The 22,449-nt window shown below is 39.2% G+C and overlaps 2 protein-coding genes across 5 annotated transcripts in view; one reads left to right on the plus strand and one right to left on the minus strand.

Moving 5' to 3' along the window:
- kdm4c (lysine (K)-specific demethylase 4C) overlaps positions 1-8,977 on the plus strand; it is a 30,726-nt gene extending 21,749 nt beyond the window's left edge. The window contains exons 18-22 of one of the 4 annotated variants that reach the window (XM_083926099.1): positions 2,963-3,157; positions 4,531-4,701; positions 5,866-5,985; positions 7,705-7,797; positions 7,943-8,977. In XM_083926099.1, the coding sequence (XP_083782225.1) occupies positions 2,963-3,157; positions 4,531-4,701; positions 5,866-5,985; positions 7,705-7,797; positions 7,943-8,110 (747 nt within the window). In that variant the 3' untranslated portion in view covers positions 8,111-8,977. The remainder of the gene's footprint in view (positions 1-2,962; positions 3,158-4,530; positions 4,702-5,865; positions 5,986-7,704; positions 7,798-7,942) is intronic. The other 3 variants (XM_083926101.1, XM_083926100.1, XM_083926102.1) reach the window with 3 other exon arrangements.
- Positions 8,978-13,364: 4,387 nt separating this feature from the next.
- ptprdb (protein tyrosine phosphatase receptor type Db) overlaps positions 13,365-22,449 on the minus strand; it is a 106,712-nt gene continuing 97,627 nt past the window's right edge. Inside the window, exons 33-38 of the mRNA XM_083935284.1 lie at positions 21,104-21,282; positions 20,243-20,369; positions 19,380-19,505; positions 19,044-19,198; positions 17,870-18,005; positions 13,365-17,152 (exon numbers count right to left, since the gene is read on the minus strand). Coding sequence (XP_083791410.1) covers positions 17,084-17,152; positions 17,870-18,005; positions 19,044-19,198; positions 19,380-19,505; positions 20,243-20,369; positions 21,104-21,282 — 792 coding nt within the window. The 3' untranslated portion in view covers positions 13,365-17,083. The remainder of the gene's footprint in view (positions 17,153-17,869; positions 18,006-19,043; positions 19,199-19,379; positions 19,506-20,242; positions 20,370-21,103; positions 21,283-22,449) is intronic.

Below are 22,449 nucleotides of genomic sequence, written 5' to 3' on the forward strand. Positions count from 1 at the left end.
TTGTCCACTTCATCATTTGTGTGTTTGCTCCATGAGCCACGTGTTCGCATTGGACCCATTGCCCCTGCAGCAGCCCAGTACATTTATAATTTACTATCACACGCACGCAGGCGCACACACATACACATACACATTCATAATTTACTGTGGGAATGTTCTTAACGCATGGCTCAACACAAGCAACCCAAAGACACCCCAGAGAAGGCACAGGCATGGGGAAAAATGGGTTATGTCCACACATCCTGTACACAAAATTACACACTTATGAACATAAAACTATGTTGATATTTTACTTTGTTTTCACACAAATATTTTTTTTTCCATCAGTAAATGTGCATCAGTACTCATTAACACACTCACTCACACAAACATACATACGTACGTTCCGACGGTCAGGCCAGTTTGTTCAGCAGCATACTGCTGTCCATAATGGAGGAGATGTGGGCAAAGACTTTATAAAATGTAGGCCAAGTTAGTCACCAAGAGAAGCACTGAGTAAAAGTCTCTCACTTCAGAAATAGAGGAGCTGTGAAGCAATAGAAGCTTCATTAATTAAAAAAAAGGATAGGGTTACGTATTATCATCACCCGCTGCGTTTTAGATTTAAAAAAGGACTTCTCTGAGAGTATCTTAGGGCACGGTACCTCCTGATCCTCAACTGATATCTGAATTAAGTAGGCTAAGCTGATAATTGTAAAAGCCAGCTCTGCTGTAGAGGTTAAATTTAATTAATGTTGCATAGGTTAACTAATTAGAACAGCTATTGATTTTTCAAAGAAATAAAAAAAAGGGCACTTATTTCAGAGGCGTAGCTGATAAGGACAGAGACTTAAAGAAAAGTTTTGTAGTGGTGCAGCATCATCTTCTTATTCACCCATCAAATGCGGTGCTCTCCTTCATAGGGCTATGAATATTAACCATTATATGTACCAGGGAAATAGAACATTGTGAGGTCCTATCTAATATTATAATATATCCATACTCCCACTTCATGCTGTACGGATACACTATATTCTTCCGGGGATATGAGGGGTGATATGACAGTTTACGTGTCAGACTTTTTTTTTTTTTTTATAAGCTTGAGTTCATATTTACAAACCAAGTAATTCCCACTTGAGCTCACTTCCAGCTGAGGCACATCCACTGAGGAGTTAATCTATATTTAGGCTTATTATCTGCCAGTATGTATGGATATTTCAGTATGGATTCCCAGGAATTACATTAATGAATAAATTACCTTCAAAGAGATGTGAAACCACACCGCTAAAGAAAGGAAGACAGGGCAGGGAAGCGAGGCGAAAAATAAAGCGTAGATGGATGTTTTATTAGGAGGAGAGTGGAGGAAATGGAGTGAGATGGGAGGGATGTGAAAGAGAAATGGGGAATGAGTAGGGTTATAATGGGAGGATGTCGTCATTCTTTCCCTTTAGCAAGAGAGCCGAGGATTCGTGGGAGAGGGGAGATGCCACAGTAGAGGAAATGGACTTGATGGGCTGTTTGGTGCAGAAAACCGAGGGATAGTCTTAAAAATTTAGGTGCAAGTGTGTTTGTGCATGGATGCATGGCAGTGTTTGTACGCAGGATGTGTATGTGTATTACGTCCTTCATTGGGCAGTTGTGTTCCGCTCACAGACCTCAAACGGGGAAAAAGCAAACACCACAACATAGACATTGCAGCATTGGTTTGTTGTGGAAACCTCAAACGATGTCTTCTGATTGGTCTTATTTGAGGGTTTCTTTGTATTGTAGCGGTGAATTAACATGTTGCTGTTGACTGCTACATCCGAGTCGTCTCTCCCTCGCCTCATTTTATTCCCTTGTATCTATGTTTTGTTTACACCACTGTATCCAATAACAGTGCATTGAGAAGATTTAACAGATTTTTTTTTTTTGGAGCACATAATGGTTTTTAAATGATGTTAGAGGTTTGTGGCACAACTGAGCGATTCACTGAGTGGCCTTTTGTGTTTAATTTGCTGGGGTTTTTTTCCAGCCCGTATTCAAAGCCTGTCAAATGGGAATATTGATTTTTTTTCTTTTTTCTTTTTATTTTTTTTAACATGTTACAAAGGCTACTGAAAATGGTTAGGATTTCTTCAATGCAACAAAGACACTCAACGACAGCTGGTATATTATAGTTTGCATTGGGAAGTGACAGGAAAGATCGGAAGGAAAGAGAGGATGGGACAGAAGGTCTTGAGTGTTGAGCTTTGTTAAACCTATTTGTTAAACTAAACTTTACTTCCCAATCTGTCCTAAATGTACACAGATGTGTCCAAATTTGTCAACATATTGTACATACCCGCATACTGTATGTGATGCATTTTACATGCTATACAAGTCAGTATGTAGAATGTATTATTCCTCATTTACATCTAAACTCAAGTTACTTTTTTTTTATCGAAACGTACTTTAAAAAAAAGAGTTTTAATGGGTCAACAAAGACTGCCGGTTTTTCTAGTTTGTTGTCCATCATATTGTTTAGAAAATGTCCTCTTACCAGGACTGGTAAAGTTCAAAACTCTACCTTTTTACTGAGTCTATTTGCCTCACAGCATTGCATTTTCTAATACTACTACTACATACTATGTTTGTAGCCTTAAAGGGTGAGTCTGGTGATATCCTAGATTTTTCTCATTGTCGATAAATCCCATAAAAAGACTGAACCCAATTGATCATAATAACAAAGAACAGATGATGAACAAAGAACAACAAAGATATAGCTTATTCCTCTGTGCCATAGTCCTCCATTGTTGTTCAGAAACTAATGGAAACGCGTGTAACTATGTCTTCAGTACAAAAGAATGGACTTGGGGCTAAGTGCTAGTTAGTCCTTTTTAAAAAAAACGAAAAAAAAAGGTGAAAAAAGCCAGTCTTGTCCTTTTTTTAAAGTATTTGGACACAGTGGGCCCTTGTCAGTCAGTGTTTCGTGTTGACAGTTTGCTCTGGTCTGTGTTTCCAGAAGTGCATCTATTGTCGTAAGCGCTGTGCGGGGAAGCGGCAGGCAGGTGCGTGTATCCAGTGCTCATGTGGCCGGTGTCCCACCTCCTTTCATGTGACCTGTGCCCATGCTGCCGGTGTAATCATGGAGCCTGATGATTGGCCATATGTCGTGTCAATCACCTGCCATAGACATCAGTCACGGAGTTCATCAGCTGTAAGTTATAGGACAGGTTTTTCTTAGAGCTGTTATGAAGCAGGTTGTGCTCAGTTAGAATGGACATGGCAATGTGTTTTGTACTTTAAGACAACGATCAAACTTGTGTGTAATTAGTTAAAAATGAATAGGGATATTTGGTTCAAGTGTAGACACTGATGATTGGGCAGAAACATGGTCCACGCAAGTACGCAGATGCTTCAAGCTACACAAGATCGATTTCATTCATTGTTGTGTTCTGAAATGTGTCACCTGAAAATCATAACGCAGCACAAGTGCGGGCTGCAGTCTGAGCGTTGCTGCTAGGCATGCTATAGCACTAAACAACCAGAAAAAGCTGACACCCTCTGCTCCGGTTCATTTCTGCTCAAAATAACCGTGACTGACCATTTTAAAGAAACTCTTGCTGAATGTCCGTAGGTGTGGGCATTAATGACACTTCATTACCTCTTCATTCAGACACACATCCCATTGTCTGTTTGCGGTTTTCTTCCTTCTGTATATAAAGCACCGCAGTAGATGTTCCTCCACAAACACCATGTTATTTCTCTACTGTGGTCATGGAAACGATTAACTCTATATAGCCCCCTTAAGACTAACATTTGTTACCTCCACCGGTGCGTAAGAGATCACACTCGTATGTTCACCAGGGATGGGCTAGGCGTTGTCATTTGCGTTTGTGTACTTGAGTGGAACATGTTTTGGGCCTTACAAACTTACTTCATGCAGCGCAGTTGAAGTGGATATATGTATGTTGGTCACATTTTTCAAAATAAATGTATATTGAGTTAAAGGTGCAGTGGTGGTTTAGTTTAGGAATATTAATATGCACATTGATGGAATTTATTTAGAAAAGATGTCATGATATAAAATGTGTAACTTCATTGTTCATGTTCAGAATGGAAGTCAACTGACTGAATTACCCCGGTTATTGATTATTATTATTATTAATAAGTATTAGTCAATTAAAAGGGTCACTACAACCAAATCACAAAAAAATAACATTTTCTCACTTACATTTGGTGATATCTAGCCCTGCAAATAGTTGCTATTACTGTCTGTATCTGTATGAAACTCTCCACAGGGAGGTTTGTGGATTATCTAGAGTAAGACAGGTTATTGTTGAATTTCTTTTGTCATTTTTCAACCTCTGCATGGCTAGATACTGCTTGATAAAAGTAAAAAAGAAAAAAAATGTTTTTTTAATTTGGGTATACAAATCCTTTAAATGCAATAAATAAAATGTAATTAAAATGAACAGTACTGCAGTCATCACTCGCTATGTAATGATGTACAATCAGGAGTTTCAGTTTGAAATGGTACTGAATCGATTGTCATACAGTAGTCTAATTGCCACTCTCTGTCTATACTAGAAGCAGCGAGCGTGCCAAGCGTCCATCTCACTGGGCCAGACGGTGATCTCCAAACACAAGAACCTGCGCTACTACAGCTCAAAGGTCACCCAGATCAGCTCCCAGATGTTCTACGAGGTCATGTTTGATGACGGCTCCTTCTCCAACGATACCTACCCTGAGGATATAGTGGTGAGAATATGTTTAATTAGAGACCTGCTCAAGAGGTCACCTCCCAGTTGTACCAACTTACAATTATTAAAACCCTCTCATTTTGAAAGCAGCCTCCCTTTTTCAAGGAGGATTATTGGTTCTCAAATGGTATTTGCATGAAGGATTACATATAAGCTTGTTATAATATCTTACTGTTGGGTGTGCATCTGCAGAAGCAATGTGATCAAGAGTCATTTTGAATAATTTTTCTCATTTAATTACCATGGAACAACATGTATTTCTGAAGAGGCCATTCAAAGTAAAATAAAATATTGAGGCTGCTGGGTTGTCATGGTAGCAGCATATAATCGCTTGCCCCGGGTTCTAAAATTTGCCCCGGGGCAAGATTTTGGAAGACCGTAGTATAGTTTATCCTCGGTCACGGTCCTCACAATTCTCCTGAGTCAGAGGCCGTTCTCCTGTGCAGAGAGCTGGGTATCACTTACGCCTGTCTGTCACTCTCTCACACACGCTGATAGAGGGATAGATGAGAGTAAGTAACAAAGTATGGATTTATTTCTACAAAATTAATGCAAACAGTAATGCTTGTTGTAATAAGTGCAACAACATTTTTGCATGTAAAGGGGGTAACACTAGCAACCTCTCAAAACTAAAATATATATATTTAATTTTTGACATTATACTGTTATTTCTTCAAAACTGCTGCTGATTTGGCTTTCAAAAATGTTTGTTATAGTACAGTTTGTTTAACGCATTATAAGATACAAGAAAATAAAGTTGGCAGTTTGCAAGTGGAGTTGGGTTCAGGTGGTTGATTAATGCATACTTTGGGGCGTTGGGCAGTGCTCAAAATTGGTCGGGTGGGTGCGACTGAAAGCTGCATTTGTATTAATTCAACATGTGTTTTTCATTAGATAATAAGATAAAATCTTACGTAAACATATATGGTTCTCATATTCATTAACAATACACTACATGTGAAAGTGAAGGTTTTAAAATTATGCTGACTATATACAATACTGTTTACCAACATTCAGCTGAAGAATAGAAGCCTGAATCAAGTCTAACCATGACATTAACCTTGTGAGAATATTTTCAACATAACACTGTTCATTTTGAATAATTTTTTTAAAGGACATTTTGACACATAACAGGTTAACCATTATTCCTTTGTATCTTTAGAGCAGAGATTGTATGAACTTGGGTCCTCCTGAAGTGGGGGAAGCTGTTCAAGTGAAGTGGCCTGATGGGCTGTTCTATGGTGCCAAATACCTGGGATCAAATGTATCCTACATGTATCAGGTACATGCACGCACGCACACAAGTACTACATACACAATCGTGGCAAATGTACGAGAAAGAGAGAGACATATGACCTGGTTTTGCAGATTCAATCATTTTTCTGTGAATGTTGAATTAAATTCCAACTCCCTCCACATCAGAATTATTGCGGCGACTCAGATGTTGTCAAGGTCACCATGTTTATGTAAGAGGGAGAGAACAAGAGAAAGAGGATACTTGAGACAGAGATTCAGGGAGGTGCTGAAGTCTTGGCGACCAAAGAGGAAGAGTGAAGATGAGATGGAAGATGATGGGATGATGAAAAGATAGATATTTCCAAAGCTAAACCTATTCAGACACATAGTGGAGGCAGATGGGGAGAGAAGAGAAGAGGAGGTTGAGAAGGAGGTGACAATCTGCATTATTCAAACTCACTGAAATATTCACCAAGCTCAAGTCATGCTGCTTCCACTTAAAGCTTTATTTAGTTGGGCTGGGCGTCAACTATTAGTTATGCACAAATGCATCTGTGACGCACGCTCAGTTTAAGATGGGTCAGATTTTTAGAAAAAAAATGCTGAAGAAGAACTTTCCATTATCAAGGTGGGTTTGGTTAGAAAATATGCTGTGTTTTACATCAAGATCTCCACGGCGTTCAAGACCTTGAATTTCTTGAGCAGAAAACATTTTATTTCTGAGAGCAGAGGTAACATGAAAATAGCTTGTAGAGCTGTAGCTAATGTCATATTTTTTCTAAATTTGAATCTTCTTTTGAGCTTTTTGAATGAAGTTTTGAATAGCTATCATCCTATTTTATGATGACATCACCCTAAAAGAAAATCCTTGAACAGAATCTTCAACTTGGTTATATATTAAATGTAATTTATGGTCCTCTTAAATTGCTTCTATTACCACCCCTTCATTACAAGTGTGTGTCTCCCTTTTTGTGTGGCAAGTGGGAGAGCAGGGAGAACAGTTTTTTTTTCTTTCTTAATATCAGTGAAAATGTGATTTTTGAAAGGCTAAATGCCATCGAATATGGAATAAAACCAAATACCTCCTTCTTTTATAAACATAAATTTTGGATTGTTACATCCTTCTCTTTTTCAATAAATGTTGGACGTAACAACACTCTGTAGTTAAGGGAAATGTTTGACACAAGTTGGAAACAATCCTACGCAGCTACCACTGCAATTCAAGATTCAAGAATCTAACTCTACTTAGAGTATAATACTAATAATAATCAGTGAAGCCAAATCTTGATATTCAACTGTGCAGAAATACTTGGTTTAAACAGAATGCACAGGCATGCAAGAAAGGAAGCTGTGAAGTATTCAAATGTTGTTTTTAGAATTTGAATGTCAACATTATGAATAAAGCTTTGGTCCAGCCGTAATGGTTTCTTTCTTTCTTCTTTAAATCAATCACACCGCATAGTTAGAGCTGTTTGTTTCATCGTTTACACTTGAAAAAAATGATGATGCATTGAGAGAACGTTGTTTTTCTTGGGAATTTATGATGAAATGACAAATTATGATGAAATAGTTTAATGCTTATTTTCCTTTAGACCAGATAGGTACTTTATAATTGACAGATAGATTGAAATCAGGAGTTTGAAACCTACCCTTAAGATTCTATGCGTATGGGTGAAAAATATGCAGATTGTAAAGTGCTTTGGATAAATGCACTCCATTTATTTAACTGCATAAATAACTGCTGAATGTTTTCATGTCGTCTCAGGTGGAGTTTGAGGACGGGTCTCAGGTGCTGGCAAAAAGAGAAGATGTCTATACTTTAGATGAAGACCTGCCTAAAAAGGTGAAACGTAGACTTGTAAGTATTAGACTTACTGGGCAACACATAAACTGTAAACCATATGTTTCATACTTTTTATGGCACGAAAGTTAAAAAAATTCTCTTGCCACCTGGAACGCTTTCTTATTTACTCATTGGCGTTTCTCATGTCTTGTTTTTTTAGTCCACGGCTTCAAGCATGCGTTTCCAGGACGCCTTCTTCACCACACAGGGGGAGAGGAAACGGCAGAGAACACCCAATTCACGCTTCGAGAAAGACTATGTGGCCCTGCCAGGACTCCGTACAACTGCCAAAAGCACATGGGAGCAACGCAGCCACAAAGGGAAATGAAGTCATGGAGAAGGATCAATGACAAATGAATGCACTGAATTACCAGTGGATGTAGAGGGGAGGTTTTTATGTGTGTGAGTTTGTGTGAGAGAGAGCGAGTGTATGTGCGAGTATGCTTGTCTGTAAGTGTTTTGAATCGACTTCCATCTCAACTTTTGCCCACACGACTTCCCTGCGAATAGATCAGAGAAAACAACATAAGGGAATGGGTGATTAAGGTTAGATGGATGTTAACTTGTGTGCTTGTACATTATACATCAGTGATGGCAGGCTGGAGAAGAATTGGACAGCTGGACTCTAAGAGAAGGGGGTAACGGAGGGCGTCGCTGCCTCAGTTGCCCAGTGCTTTCACATCCGTCAGGGAAAATAAACGTGACAAACGTCACATCACCCTTTTTTGAAATAAATGACAAACTTTTTTTCTTTGTACATTGAAAAATTCAAAGGTGAGATTTTTTCTAAATAGCTTGCCTATGATAGCTTTTTGAGGGGTCTGTTATTTCCAGTTTTGATTTGGAATATTTATGCACTTTGCTTGTAGTATTTTCCTCATGTCTTACTGTTTCTCCCCGCATGTTAAAACACCGTCTTCTAACTGCTCCTGCTGGAGTCCAATGACACTACAATGGCTTCCTCTCTGCATGTTTTTTTTTCATCCACAATGAGAAAAATATATACATTGTGTAATTTGACATTGTACAGTGAATTAGTGGTGAAAGATTCAGAAAGGAAGCCATGCCTTTGGGTTGGATTCTGTGCACTATTAACGTGAAATGCTACTGTTGCTCTGCTGAATGAAACACATTGTTGAAATTATTTAAAATTTGTATTTATTTTTTGGCTTGCTATAGTTAAAGTATTGCTAACTGCTGTAAGGAAAACAATAAAAAATACATATTTGTTTTTTATTGAATTGTCAAGTTATTTCATGTAATTCATTTGGTAAGAATGAAATTCAAATTGGAAAGATGGTTCATGTGACTCTTGATTACTTGCAATGTGGATAACATTTCATGCCAATCATGAAAATTGGGACAATATATATAACTGTACACTACACTAATGTCTGTGATTATCTCAAAGAAAAGTGACATTTCAACTCTCGATATAGATCCTGCAGAGACTATTAATTCCTGATAATGGACACCTCGAAGGACATAATCCTGCTTATACCAAAATAATGGTATTTTTCAAATTGAATGATTTTTTAAATTTTCTTTTGCAGGTGACCATGACATCACAGCACATACGAGATAAAAAAAAATTCCATTACTGCTAGGTTAAGAGACATTGCCAAGGTTGGTGAACATGTGCGTTATTAGATGGTGTTTGATAGCTAACAATGAGCTGCCTGACCCGCATTTGCAGGTGAATGGCTGCCTCATGCTTATTGGTTATGGAGCAGAATGTTCTCAACAGACCCTTGCAAAAAAACGTCAGGAAACCCAGGCAGTATAAGTGCCCATGGCGAGGTTTCAAAAAGCTTTGTACTCCAAGAAAAAACACGTCACTGCCTGCCTCAGATGGCTCTGAACACCAAAGACAGAAGACAAGTGATTCTTGAAGAAAATGTCAAACAAACACAGTGAGTAAACTTATCTTTCCATAAAAGCAACTCCATGACTTTTGAGTGGTGTATCCTGAGCGTGGCTTTTCTGTACAACCATGAAACCCTCAGAGGTGTAAAGGAACTATACTCAAGAACTGTAATTAAGTACAACTTTTAGGTACTTTTACCTGCTTCCTTATACTACTACGTCGCTACAATTCAAATGAAAATAATATACTTTTTAGTCTTACATTTTTGATACCTTTAGTTACTTAGCAGATTTAGATGAATAATTAGACTTAATTGATCCCCAGAGGAACATTGACAAGCTAACGAGCAGTTCTTTAGGGTAATTCAAATTGGCCCTTCCCCACCAACCAAACAAACCACCTTTGCAGAAGTAATAATGACATACTGACTGCTGAAGCGTTTCTGCAGCCACAGAGAGAGGTTATTCGTTTACCTATAGCACCTTATCAGGACTCATGGGACAGCTCAAAACTTAACCTTAACTTAATGTGTGCTATTTAACATTAATGCCAGAATGACAATTTCCATCATCATCTTCAATTCAACCGCTTGTCCCTAACAGGGTCGGGGGGCTGGAGTCGATCCCAGCTGACATTGGGTGTGATGCAGGTTACACCCTGGACAGGACACCAGTCTATCGCAGGGCACATAGAGACAGATAGAGACAGACAACTATTCACACTCACATTCACATCTACGGGCAATTTAAAGTCATCAATTAACCTAACACATGCATGTCTTTTGACTGTGGGAGGAAGCCGGAGAACCCGGAGAGAACCCACGCAGACACGGGGAGAACATGCAAACTCCCCACAGAAGGGCCCCAGCCCGGATTCTAACCAGGAACCTTCTTGCTTTGAGGCGAGAGTGCTCATCCCCGACTGTGGCTCAGTGGAGGAGTGGATTGTCCTCCATTTGAGAGATTGGTAGTTCGATCCCCACCTCTCCCGGTCCACATGTCGAAGTGTCCTTAGGCAAGACACTGAACCCCGAATTGCTCCCCGAGCTGCGCATGGGTGTGTAAATGTGGTGTGAATGGTTACATTAGATTAGATGGTATGTAGATGTCCACTGCCATCAGTGTGAATGTCTGTGTGAATGGGTGAATGTGACAAACACTGTGAAAGCGCCTTGAGTAGTCAGAAGACTAGAAAGGCGCTACATAAGTACAAGTCCATTTACTTTTTATATTAGTATAATATAATGTTTTCTCCTTCCCCCTTTTTGTGTTCACTGTCCAGACAGACACATCTCTCACCTTTTGGGTTTGGGACTTAGTTAACTGGAGGCTGGAAAGAAGAGCAATACTTTGTCCTGGTCTGTTATCATACTCAAGTTAAAGTTGTTTGTTTCTCATGAACATTGTCATATAGGTAGATAAAACAGTGTCTGTGGCCCCTCACAAAGTTCATTATAGAGCTTCAACAACAAAGGGATGCCTTTCCAGTGCACATGGTACTACATTGTTTGACACAGGATACAAAAAAATGTGGTCCAGAAAGCCAAATTGACAAGCTTGTGGCTCTAAGAGAGAAAGTGAGTCTTTGTAGAGCATCCCACACAGTGGAATAGAGGAAATGTTGAAATGGTGAGAACGGAACTGAACTGATGACAGCTCATGCGACAGAGGCAACAGAGATTGATCTGAAACACTCTGGTCCGAGCCCAGAAGCAAGACGCTTTCTCTACAGCCTGGTGGAGATGAGATAATTTGCTGTGCCTTTACAATGACAAGACAGACATGAACGAGCAAAGGCCCTTTCAGCCACAACTCTCCTCTCACTGCAGACTGTAACCTCAATCTGTTTCCCAATATGGATTTAACAAGACTAAAGTTTACGCAAGAAGCCCCGTGAGGCTCATTACACTGCCAAAAAAACAACTAAAAGCTAAAAACAAAATTGCTGGATAATGTTGGAATAAAATTAGAGATAATATAGATTGGTATTCTAAGCAACATTTTCATTCTTAAGTAACAAACCACAAAGCTTCTAAAGAATATAATTTAATCAACTATCAAAAAAAAGAAAATGTAATAATTTTCACAGTCCAAACAAACTCATCCCCATTATGGCCGCTTGCTTCTTTGATCGCAAATTATTTGCCACAGGTGAGACGCTCACAGCTGCTCCACCCACAAAGGAAGAATTCCAGGGCATAAAAAACATCATAATGTGCCATACAAATGTCAAAACAAAGTCATAAGAAATGTCATATATACATGCCATAAAAAAATGTTCCCAAAAATGTGATAGTATAGCATACCTTAAAAACATCAGAAAAGTTTCATAAAATAGTACTAAAAAAATATTGTATAGTAAGCCTAGGCCAAAAAAGCCCCATAAAATGTCATATTAAAGTGATACTATAATAGTGCATCATTAAAATAGCATACAAATGGCATGTATGTCGTCATAAAATGAAAACTATATTATGTCATAGAAAATGTCATAGTATATATGTCATAAAAAGTGATAAAAAATGTCATAGCATAGCATGCCAAATATGGTCTAGTATGAAGAGTAAAAAAGAGAGAAAAACAAAGCATGTAAAGAAATCATAAAAATGTCACGTATGGCATGCCATAAAATAATAATGTAGGATCTAATGAAAATAAATCATAAAAGATGGCAGAAAAAATGTAATGGTATAGTATGCTTTGATTTCAGTGGACAACTCGGCAGTTCAATGAAAGGATGATGGAAAAGATATTTTGTTTTATGTGTGCTCTTTTCGTGTGTGGCCCTCTATCATATGCATAGGCCTTAAATTGGCCCTCGGTCATCAAGTCTCTGAGAACCGCTGGCTTAACCCATTTACTCCAGCTCGTGTCCATTGATAAACTCACTCCTGATGATTTTCCAAAGTATGTGGTAAGTTTCTGGATTGACTTCATCGTTCATGTCAAAGTTGTTTGCAGCTCAGCAGCCAAGTCTAGAGTATGTGTATATGTAGTGACGGGAAAAATGTCTAAACTATCCCTCCTCACAACTAGCTTGTATCATAACTTAAAACACCAATGGGGTCATTTCAAACAACACAAATACAATCCTTTCCCAGAATGTCATCCTACAACATGAGTTATTTAAGTAGAACTTCCTTTTTAGGTCTTAATTTTAGACTATTTGGACCTTGTTTCTGCAGTAGTATTATATTATACATTATAGTAAATGTGGAAATAACAATTAACATTGAAACAGAACACTCTTACCACCAACATGTTAGTCAAAAGTCAGTAAAATCTACATTTCTAGCTGCTTTAAAAAAAAAAAAAATTGAATATCTATTATTTTTAAACCCTAATTATTCCAACCATGTTATCTAAAGCCTCTGAACACACACACACAGTTTTTTTCAGTTAATCATGCTGATTCTACCTCTTCTGTGTGGGTGTGTATAATGTAATTTACTAATATGTTAGAGACTCATGATAGCCTTGTTGCAGGACAAATGACACCTTTATCATTATTATTGGTAGATGGAGATTTGTGACCTCATGAATTTGCATCAAAGCTCCGCCCACCTCTAAGGTCTAATCAGCCAGAATAATTTAAAACACCTGTGTAGGTGTTCAGAGCCAGAGGCTTTAAAGTCCAAATTATTTATAAACAAAACCAACAGCCATAGTAATTATTTCACTTGAGTTTATTTGTAACAAATTAAACTTGTGTCGACAGAGAACAGAAATCCATACAGACCTGTTTTTCGGTTTTCACACGCTCCGAGAACCAATGTAAGAAAATAAAAAGCACTTGTTGACTCGGAGCAGAAAACAAAAAAAAACAAAAAAAGTTTACATTTACAGACCAATTAGAGGTAATTGATCCAGGTAACACACCATATTTTCGTTTTTATACAATTTATAAACTCCAGTTTTATCCATCTACATGATACATTGGGGGGTAAAATAGAACTTTTTTTTCGTGAAACTTCTCTTGTGGTACAACAAATCCACAATGTGATGTATTGCACATAACTGCTGTGCCATAAACTGTGATTTCAGGTGCACCCTTTTATTATATCACTCTGTATATCTGATAAATTCTATTATCACGTTTTACTTTAATCATTTATTTATTCATCCATTTATTTATGCATTTCAATTACTCTCTGTGTTTTGTGTTATTTACATATACACAACCATGTGAGCATTACAGGGTCCATCTTTACTGAGTTCAAGTAAAACTCCTTTGGGAGGGGGGAGGGGCTATCAGCGATAATAGGATACTAGTATTAGTGCATAGTACAAAGAGAGAAAGTGCAAGTCTTCCCATAACAGGTGCGACCAAGGGGGCATCTCAAAAGTGGTACCATGCATACAAAAACAACAACAGGGTTACTGTAATATGGTGGAAAACTGTCAGCGATCCCTTGTATGGTCAAACGTTAATGGAGAAAAAAAAAAATTATGATGTAGGTTCTGTGTCGTTGGAGACGTAGCACCTGAACTTCTCTCAGCTTTTGTCGTTAAAGGAAAATATATGTATATAACTGTAGATCGGAGCGAAGAACGCAGATAAGCAGTTTGCCTGATTCTTATTAGAGGGCTTCAGGTGGGAATCTGTTTGCTTTTGTTATTTTGCTTTTTCTTTGAACCGACAAAGATAGCGGCTGTCGTTCAGCTTTATATAGATTCCTACATAGCTGAGTAAGTATGACTTTTCTGAGCCAGCTCACAGTTGGTGCCAAAGTCGCCACTGCGGCCAACATTTCATGGCAGGCCAATTGAAGTCTGAGTGAAAGAGTATATACACAAAGCTTGTGCAAGTGCCCCAGGAAAGAAAAGACGGAAAGCTGTTGACATTAGGGATGCAAAAGCCGAACCCTAAGAAAAACAACCTTTCACTAAGCAAACCGTGGTCCGGTTTTGCACAGGAACTGCAATTTTTTCAGTTCCATAATGAAACAAAAGTTATTGGTCGTGTGCAAGCAGGATTCTCCTTTCCTTTTCCCATAACGGAAGCTAAGGGGCGAGTTTACACTGTGGAGATCAGTGGAGATGGCGTGTGGAGGTGAAAATGTAACATTTGAGGATGCACCGTTACCCTTATCAGTCAGGTTTAAAATGGTTGAGTATCACGTTTGCTTTTGAAAGAATATTTGTTGATTTCGTATATTATCAAATCTCTGACTGGAAGAAAAAAATTCAGGCAGAACATTGGAAATGGTTGTTTTTCTTCACACTAATTTGCTAAACAAACCGAACCAAAACTGAGACCCAAAAAAATGCATCAGACCAATAACCTATTTTGAAACCACATTATTTTGTCTGTAGTTGAATCTCATATCTGACATATTTTTTGATTCAAAGAGATATGATGATGTTGTAGCTGGGTTGTGAGTACAACTACCCAGCCTACGCAGAGCCTTCCATACAAAATTTCACAGCAACAGCTAAAACAGAACACACAAGATACTTTCACATACTGTAACATAACAAAATCATATACACAGACATTCGGTTCACACACGTACAAGGATACATACATAAAATACACAAAAAACCCTTTAAAGTAACTTTATCAAAATAGGCGTGTAATATAAGGCACTAGAAATCTAAAATCAAAATACTTATTAGATGCTGTTTGAAGTATGAGTTTGATCATTCGTTGGTTTGCCGTGACACACATAAGCATGACATCATCTACTGGCGTTGCGACATGATAAAAAGATCTTCTTTCCTAAGAGGTCAGAGGTCGTCTCTCTGCTTGGACACATTAAATGGTGGCGAGAACCATATCAAAGCAACATCCTTGTATTTGAAAAATGATGCACCGTTATCATCAATATCATCCTCATTATAATGGCATATAACTGCAGTTAGTGACTTGACACAAAAATATATAATACATCTACTTATTGCACACTGAATCAGACAGAGAAAAAAGTCATAGGTGAGCATTCCAGTGAGAAAATTGTTCCTCCCCCCTTCAAACCAACGCGTTTTTTACATCCCTTTATCGCTCCCTGCTTGAGAAATCTTTGTGAAGCTTATTTGGACACATAAATACTGTCGTTTTCATACTTTGCTTTCTGTGCATACTCTCTGTAGTTCTATCTAGCTTTATCTCAACCTGCACACAAAACAAACTTGGCGATATTATTCCCGGGACGTCCTGGTAGTAGCAGGGTTAATACTGTACCTCTGTCGGTCCCTGGGAATTAAAAAATGTCCGTCTTCTCTGACACTGCAGGCCAGATAGAAATGAGGTTGAGAGTCCTGTGTGCATGCGAAACGTGTGTGTGTGTGTGTGTGTGTGTTTTTAAAAACAGAGTGGGTGGAGAATACAGGAGAGTGACACTCAATGGTGGTGTTTTTCATAGAATTGTGAGCATTTTCCACACTAGATTTGATTGTACACTTTAAAACAGTACCGTATCACTTAAAAAAAAAATCGCTACAGCTCATTGGATTACACAGAAGAAGAAAACAAATACAAGTTTTGCTTTTGAATGGTCAGTGGGGACAAAGTCATAAATCTGTAAAAACAAACAAACAATAAAACAGAACGTGCCATAAAGAATACCCAGTTTAAAAAAAACAAAACAAGTCACATACTTATATTTTTTTTTTTCTAAAAAACTAAATGAATGTTTTACTTTGTGTTATGCATTTTAAACCTCTCCCAAGTTTCCCTTATCTTAAATCGTGAAGCATAAGGTTGAACTGGTGGTTTTTATTACTGTATGGTAGAAATATCTTCTTTTTCATTCACAAGAAACGAGAGTCTGTTTCCAAACAAAACAGAAAAAAACACTTCTTGGTGTCTTTTTTGGGATGTGTGTTCTTTGTCTTTTTAATACTGTGCTCTGTGTTTTCAGTCTCCTGTTGGCAATTCTCTGGTGCTCAAAAGTCCCAGTTCTTTCAGTCCACTAGGCTTCCATAAGATGGATTTGAAGACTCCTTCTAGACAGTCCTCAAGATAGAAAAATCTAAATTTCCTGTGACAGCTAAATACTGTAGCCGGGTCCTGTATTTAGGGTAGTGATGATGCTACACTTGTGGTGGACGAGGTGAAAGTTCCACACCCAAACAATGTAAAGCAATCTAGGTGCTCACAATAGCACTGAAACGAAAAAAAAAATCAAAAAAAAAAAATCAATATTTGATCAAGTATTCTGATTGGAACAGTGGTTGAAGTTGCTTCTTCAGACTGACCAATGGGTGTGTTTGGGCTGAGGGTAGAAGGAAACACCCTTGTCAAGCAGGTTGCTATGGCTCAGTTAGAGGTGCTGTTTCTGGGTACGGGATAAGCCGATGGTCCCCCTTCACTCTGCATGTGGTGGCAAAAATCTTCAAAGACACATCGCAGCGTAGTGCATTAAATCAGGCCGCGTGTGACCTAAGAAAAGTGCACTAGGTGGGATGTGGCATGGGAGAGGGCCACTTGGGTTTATGTTGCATAGTGATCAAAGCTTCCCAGGTACTCCAGACTGGCCCGGTAGCAGAACTGGTACTGGTCCTGGAGGGAGGCAGAGGAAAATCCAGTCAGTGACAGAGAAAAAGGCTGAATAAAAAACACTGTTAAACTGTTAAACGCATTATTCTTCTCATTTTGTCTGAATAAACCTGTATTCACCCTGTGTCTGAAATGCTTCATTTAATGCCATAGTTTTTAAAAAGGTGCTCTCATCGAAATACTGAAAAAAAGTGGGCTGCGACTGTCTCCACATCGCTCTCACCCAAAATGTAAAATAACTAAATGTTTTTTTTGCGGCCACCAACCTAACATGCAAGTATGGCTGGACCGTCTATCACAATGAACAAACAGTGAAACAAAGATTACAACACACATAGAGGGAGAGTGACTTTATATGCTCAGGACGCCAGGATTAATGCTCTGAATAGCAGTGTTTCTGTGTCTTCCGCATCATCGCCCTCTGCGTTTCTGCGCGGTCATTGTAGCCGGGGAATGACGGTAGTGGTACTTTCTACTGATATAGAAGTAGTAGTTCTGACATCACAACGTTTGAAGACATAGTTTCTCAATATGGTTGTGTGCATTTCTCTGTGGATTGAGGGATTGAGGTACTTTCACAGGATATATATAGCACCTCGACCTACTTTATAATCATAAATGATGTGAAACTTTACTTTTTACACTGTGGGACCTTTTAAGAGAAAGATAGCATGAACTAGAACTAGAACTAGACAGGATGATAATATTGGGGAATCTCACCTCTGTCTGAACGGTGGCAGGTCTCTGGGTGCGCAGCATCTTGACAGTTTGGAAGATGTCCACCACTCCCTCGTACCTCATTCTCTCCAGCACGATGCTGAGGGTGATGAACACACCGGTCCTCCCTACGCCAGCACTGTTGGCGAGGAGGTGAAAACATATTTAGAGTAAGATATATATTTAGAACTGTAAGACCTGTAGTCATAGATAACAAGCCGAAGTGCCATGTGCCATAGATGTTCCTCCCACTGGCTATGTTACCTCATTCAGATTTTTTTGCTCACACATGGTAAAGATCAGATGCTGTATGTGTGCCCTATCAGACTTACAAAAAAAAAATAGTTGGATGTTAGATGCAAAAATCCAGAACTGAGTATCAGGCTCTGCAGCATAAACATAGACTATTATGTGGTAAGATGACTGGCGCTAAAATCAGGTGTCAGGTACATACAGTATCAAACGTATCTGTGCATATGTCAGTGGAACATCTAAACCTTTGTTTTAAACTAATATCAACTGCACATAATCTCCGACTATAATGTCTTTTGTTCACATAGGTAGTATTTACAGTGTGTAGTTCATTTAACTTTCATGAACAGTGATCACATATACAGATGGGTGACAAATGAAATAGTAAATTAACTTTATATAGTGCTTTTATCCACAGTGCTTGACAATTTAGTCTCTCATTCATTCACCTACACGCTCACACATCAATGGCAGCAAAGTACCTTACAAGGTGCTGGCCAAAAATTTGCAGTGTCTTGTTCAAGGACACTTAGACATGCGGAAATGAAAAACCGGGCATTGAACCACTGACCCCTGCAATCAGTGGACAACTCACTATAACCCCTGAGCCAAATTAAAGTGAAAAAACAGCATATAGTGTTTTAGTATGGTCTCTAAAGTCTCTGAGCTCTCCTGGAGCAATGAACATCAATCTTGAAAAAAGAATATTCCCTCATTTGGTGTTTTTAATGATTGTGTTGGAGAGTGCTGTCTAACAGGTGGGTCAAAACAATTCCCCTCTTTCCATTCTCATCTGAATTTGTTATGTCTCTCCACTCATTTATTTATTTTTTTTTCTTAAATGTGTCACTTATCTGTTACGATGAATACAATGAGCACAATGTACGAAATATAGAGCTGTTAGTACGGGGGGTATGAATCTTACCTGCAGTGCACAGTAATTGGCCCATCCTGGCCAAACTGCTCTTTAGTTTTGTGCACCTGGCCAATGAAATCAATGAATCCCTCCCCTGACTTTGGCACGCCTTGCTCTGGCCAATCAGTGAACTGGAACTGACGAACTGTCCGCGATTGGCCGTCCTGGGGGAAGAGAACGTGTTTTATTATGATTTATCACAGAAATAATGTTAAAGCAGTACAAATGATATCCTCTTACACACACACACACACACACACACACACACACACACGCACACACACAGACACACGCACACACACGCACACACACACACACACACACACACACACATACACGACTTACCCTGGCATCAGTGACTTTGAACTCTCGGAGGATATACTGGGGCATGTTGTACTCAGCCATAGGATCCACCACAAAGTACTGGTACCTGGCTGAGCGCTCTGCGGGCCAGTACTGGTGACACTTCTCCTGCAGCAGGACAGCACAGAGGTGTCAGTTCACAGCTTTACATCATGTCTGAGGGATTCAGTCATCTATCTATCTATCTATCTATCTATCTATCTATCTATCTATCTATCTATCTATCTATCTATCTATCTATCTATCTATCTATCTATCTATCTATCTATCTATCTATCTATCTATCTATCTATCTATCTGTCTATCTATCTATCTATCTACCTACCTACCTACCTATTGGATCTATCTAATAACTTTAATTTTTTTGGCACAAAAAAGTTGATCTTGACAATCACCAGATCTACAAGCCCGTACACCAGTAGATTTATACCTCTTTCACACCAAAGACCAGGGTCGGACTGGGGTTATCTGATCCTTCAGATATCATTATTTCTTTTGTTCATTCAAAGCAAGCTAGTCAACACCGGTTATTCCCTAGTCATGACAATTCAGAAACGACCTGGGCCACAACATGGGAGGAATTCAATCCAATTACCGGGTACTTGGCGGCCCACTGAAATCAACCCTTGTCCAACCTGTGTCCGACCCACCTCTCAACAACATTGGTCAACCCTTTTATTCACAAAATCAACCCTGGTGGTCCAACCCTTTCTGAGCACTCGCTGTGAAAGAGGTATTAGAAGGTTAATTTCCAGTAAAGCCAGTCTATACTGACATGTACCCTACATAGTGTACTTTATTACATGAGTGTTTGTTTGTGTGTGTGTGTGTATTTGTATGCATACCCGTCCCATTTCTCTCAGTTTGGTTAGCATGACAACTATGGTGGAATTGTGTTCCCACAGCATCCTCCAGTAGTCCTCTGTGGTCTCAGCCAGCGGGCCTTGGGTTGCTATGTAGGCCTTCTGCTGCCTACAAGCACAAATAGATGAATTAAAGAGATACTTTACCCATTTTAAACCTTGCAGTTGAATTGGCATATCTCCTATGCCCCATTCCAAAAGTTTTATGTCCCCCACTCACAATTTAACACTTTACTTAAGCAGTAACAAATGTATCTAACAAGTAGCTTTATGACATTAATAATTTAATGCATTTGGGCATTCTCCATAAATGCAAACTGGACAAACCACCGACTGAAATTGTTGGAAAAGTAATAAGTGGCTATGCCCTTTACATGTAGTACATCCATACACCCCTGTACTGATTTTTGATTTTCAGTTTTTTTGACACTTGAGTCACATAAATGTATAGTGTCAAATGTTTCTTGCACAATTTAAGTGATCTGTAAAGTGAAGTAATCTGTCAGTAAATGGAATCATACTTTACTGCCACGGACGATGCTTGTCCATCTCTATACAATTGCGGGATTTCTACTTCAACAGCTACTTCCACCGTGGCAGGTCAAGTCAAGCCAACTCTGAGCTGTCCGACTTCAAGCACAATGTTTGATATATCCCCTGGCTGCAATCGGCTAATCTTTTTTGAAGGAAAGCTGCTGCTCACGTCAAACAGCCTAATCTCTGTAAAGACCATTGAGGCTACATGCCTACATACAGTACTAAACTAAACCTGAAACCTAAATGCCAACACTAAAAAACAGGAATAAAAAAACAGTTACAGTTCAGATCAGTTTTTTTCCTGACCTGTATCCATCGATGAAGCTGGCGTTGATGTAGTCTGATCCCTCCACTCCTCTGATTGGCTGCAGACACACACGCGTGGTCTCGTAGGGCATGATGTTCACCAACCGGTTCTTGAACTTGTTGCACGGCAAGTTGGCACTCACGAACCGTGATGTGTGGGCCTTAGCACTGGCAAGACGCTGGAACGGAAAATAAATCCATCGTTTTAGAATCTTTCGCTGACAGACGTATGAAGACACGTTTACAGATCAGAAGCAGTGTTGGTAAGAGCAGACAAAACCCAAAGAAAATAAAAAAGAATGATAGTTAGTAATGGAAACAAGGAAGCATGGCTGAATTAAAGGAAGGAAGAAAAGTTCAGACAAATTCAAGGACCTCATTCAAATGTATTTAGCACAAGCCTTGGTTTTCCCCTGGCATACTGGACAACTGAGATTAGAAAATCAGCTTGACTTGGCAGGCCTGGGGATATTTAGTCAGACATCTTCAGTAGAATAAACAAAAGAGGGGCAATATAGTGGGACGAGAGCAGCGGTAGGGTTTGGGGAGAGGGAATATAATAAAATGAACGAGGGGAGGAAGAAGAAAATCAAGAGTCGGGGGGCAGGAAACCACAAGGCCCCACACTGTCTCAATGCACATATGTGAACCACAGTTGATCCTTCACCGGCGAAGGAAAAAACCCTGGAACACACACATTCATATGAATACGTGCAGACAGCCAGACATGAGCACACGCAGTACACTCTCCCTCACACTCGACCATTGGATGACATGGCTTGAAATGAAAGAGAGAACAACGGAGAATAGGCGGAGGGAAACCACAGAGTCTGGGGGGAAACAATGGGGTCGCTGAGCCCATGAACTGATGAACTGAGCCTCGACCGTCAGCTGCTACCGGAGCGCTGTGGGAGAAACGGCAGTACCTTATTTTCTTACAGACAGACCGAGCTGGAAAATCCCACACCGACCGCAAGTTCACCAGTTCATTTAGGTACTCTGAACCAAAGTTTCCAGTGCCAACGATAGTTCTTCGTGTGATTTAGTTTGAATTTGACTCTGTTTTATAAATAATGTCTGGAAAACACAGAATTTTTTGTTGCTTTGAAACATGCCCATTATTTTCCCCCATCTGTTAAGCTTGGATAAAATCATGCCCCGCTGGCAACCTCTCTGTGAAAGGGAAACAAAAACAGTGTGTCTTAATAGGGTGTTGGATTACCAAAAGCTGCCAGAACAGCTTCATTTATGTCTTTTCTCACACACAAGCTTTAACCTTCTTGTTATTTAAAGGGATGCGTCGCTGCTCCTTCATGAGAAATTCCATCTTTTCTGTGTTTTGTTGA

This window comes from Echiichthys vipera, assembly GCF_963691815.1.
Source record: "Echiichthys vipera genome assembly, chromosome: 2".
Taxonomy (NCBI): Eukaryota; Metazoa; Chordata; class Actinopteri; order Perciformes; family Trachinidae; genus Echiichthys; species Echiichthys vipera.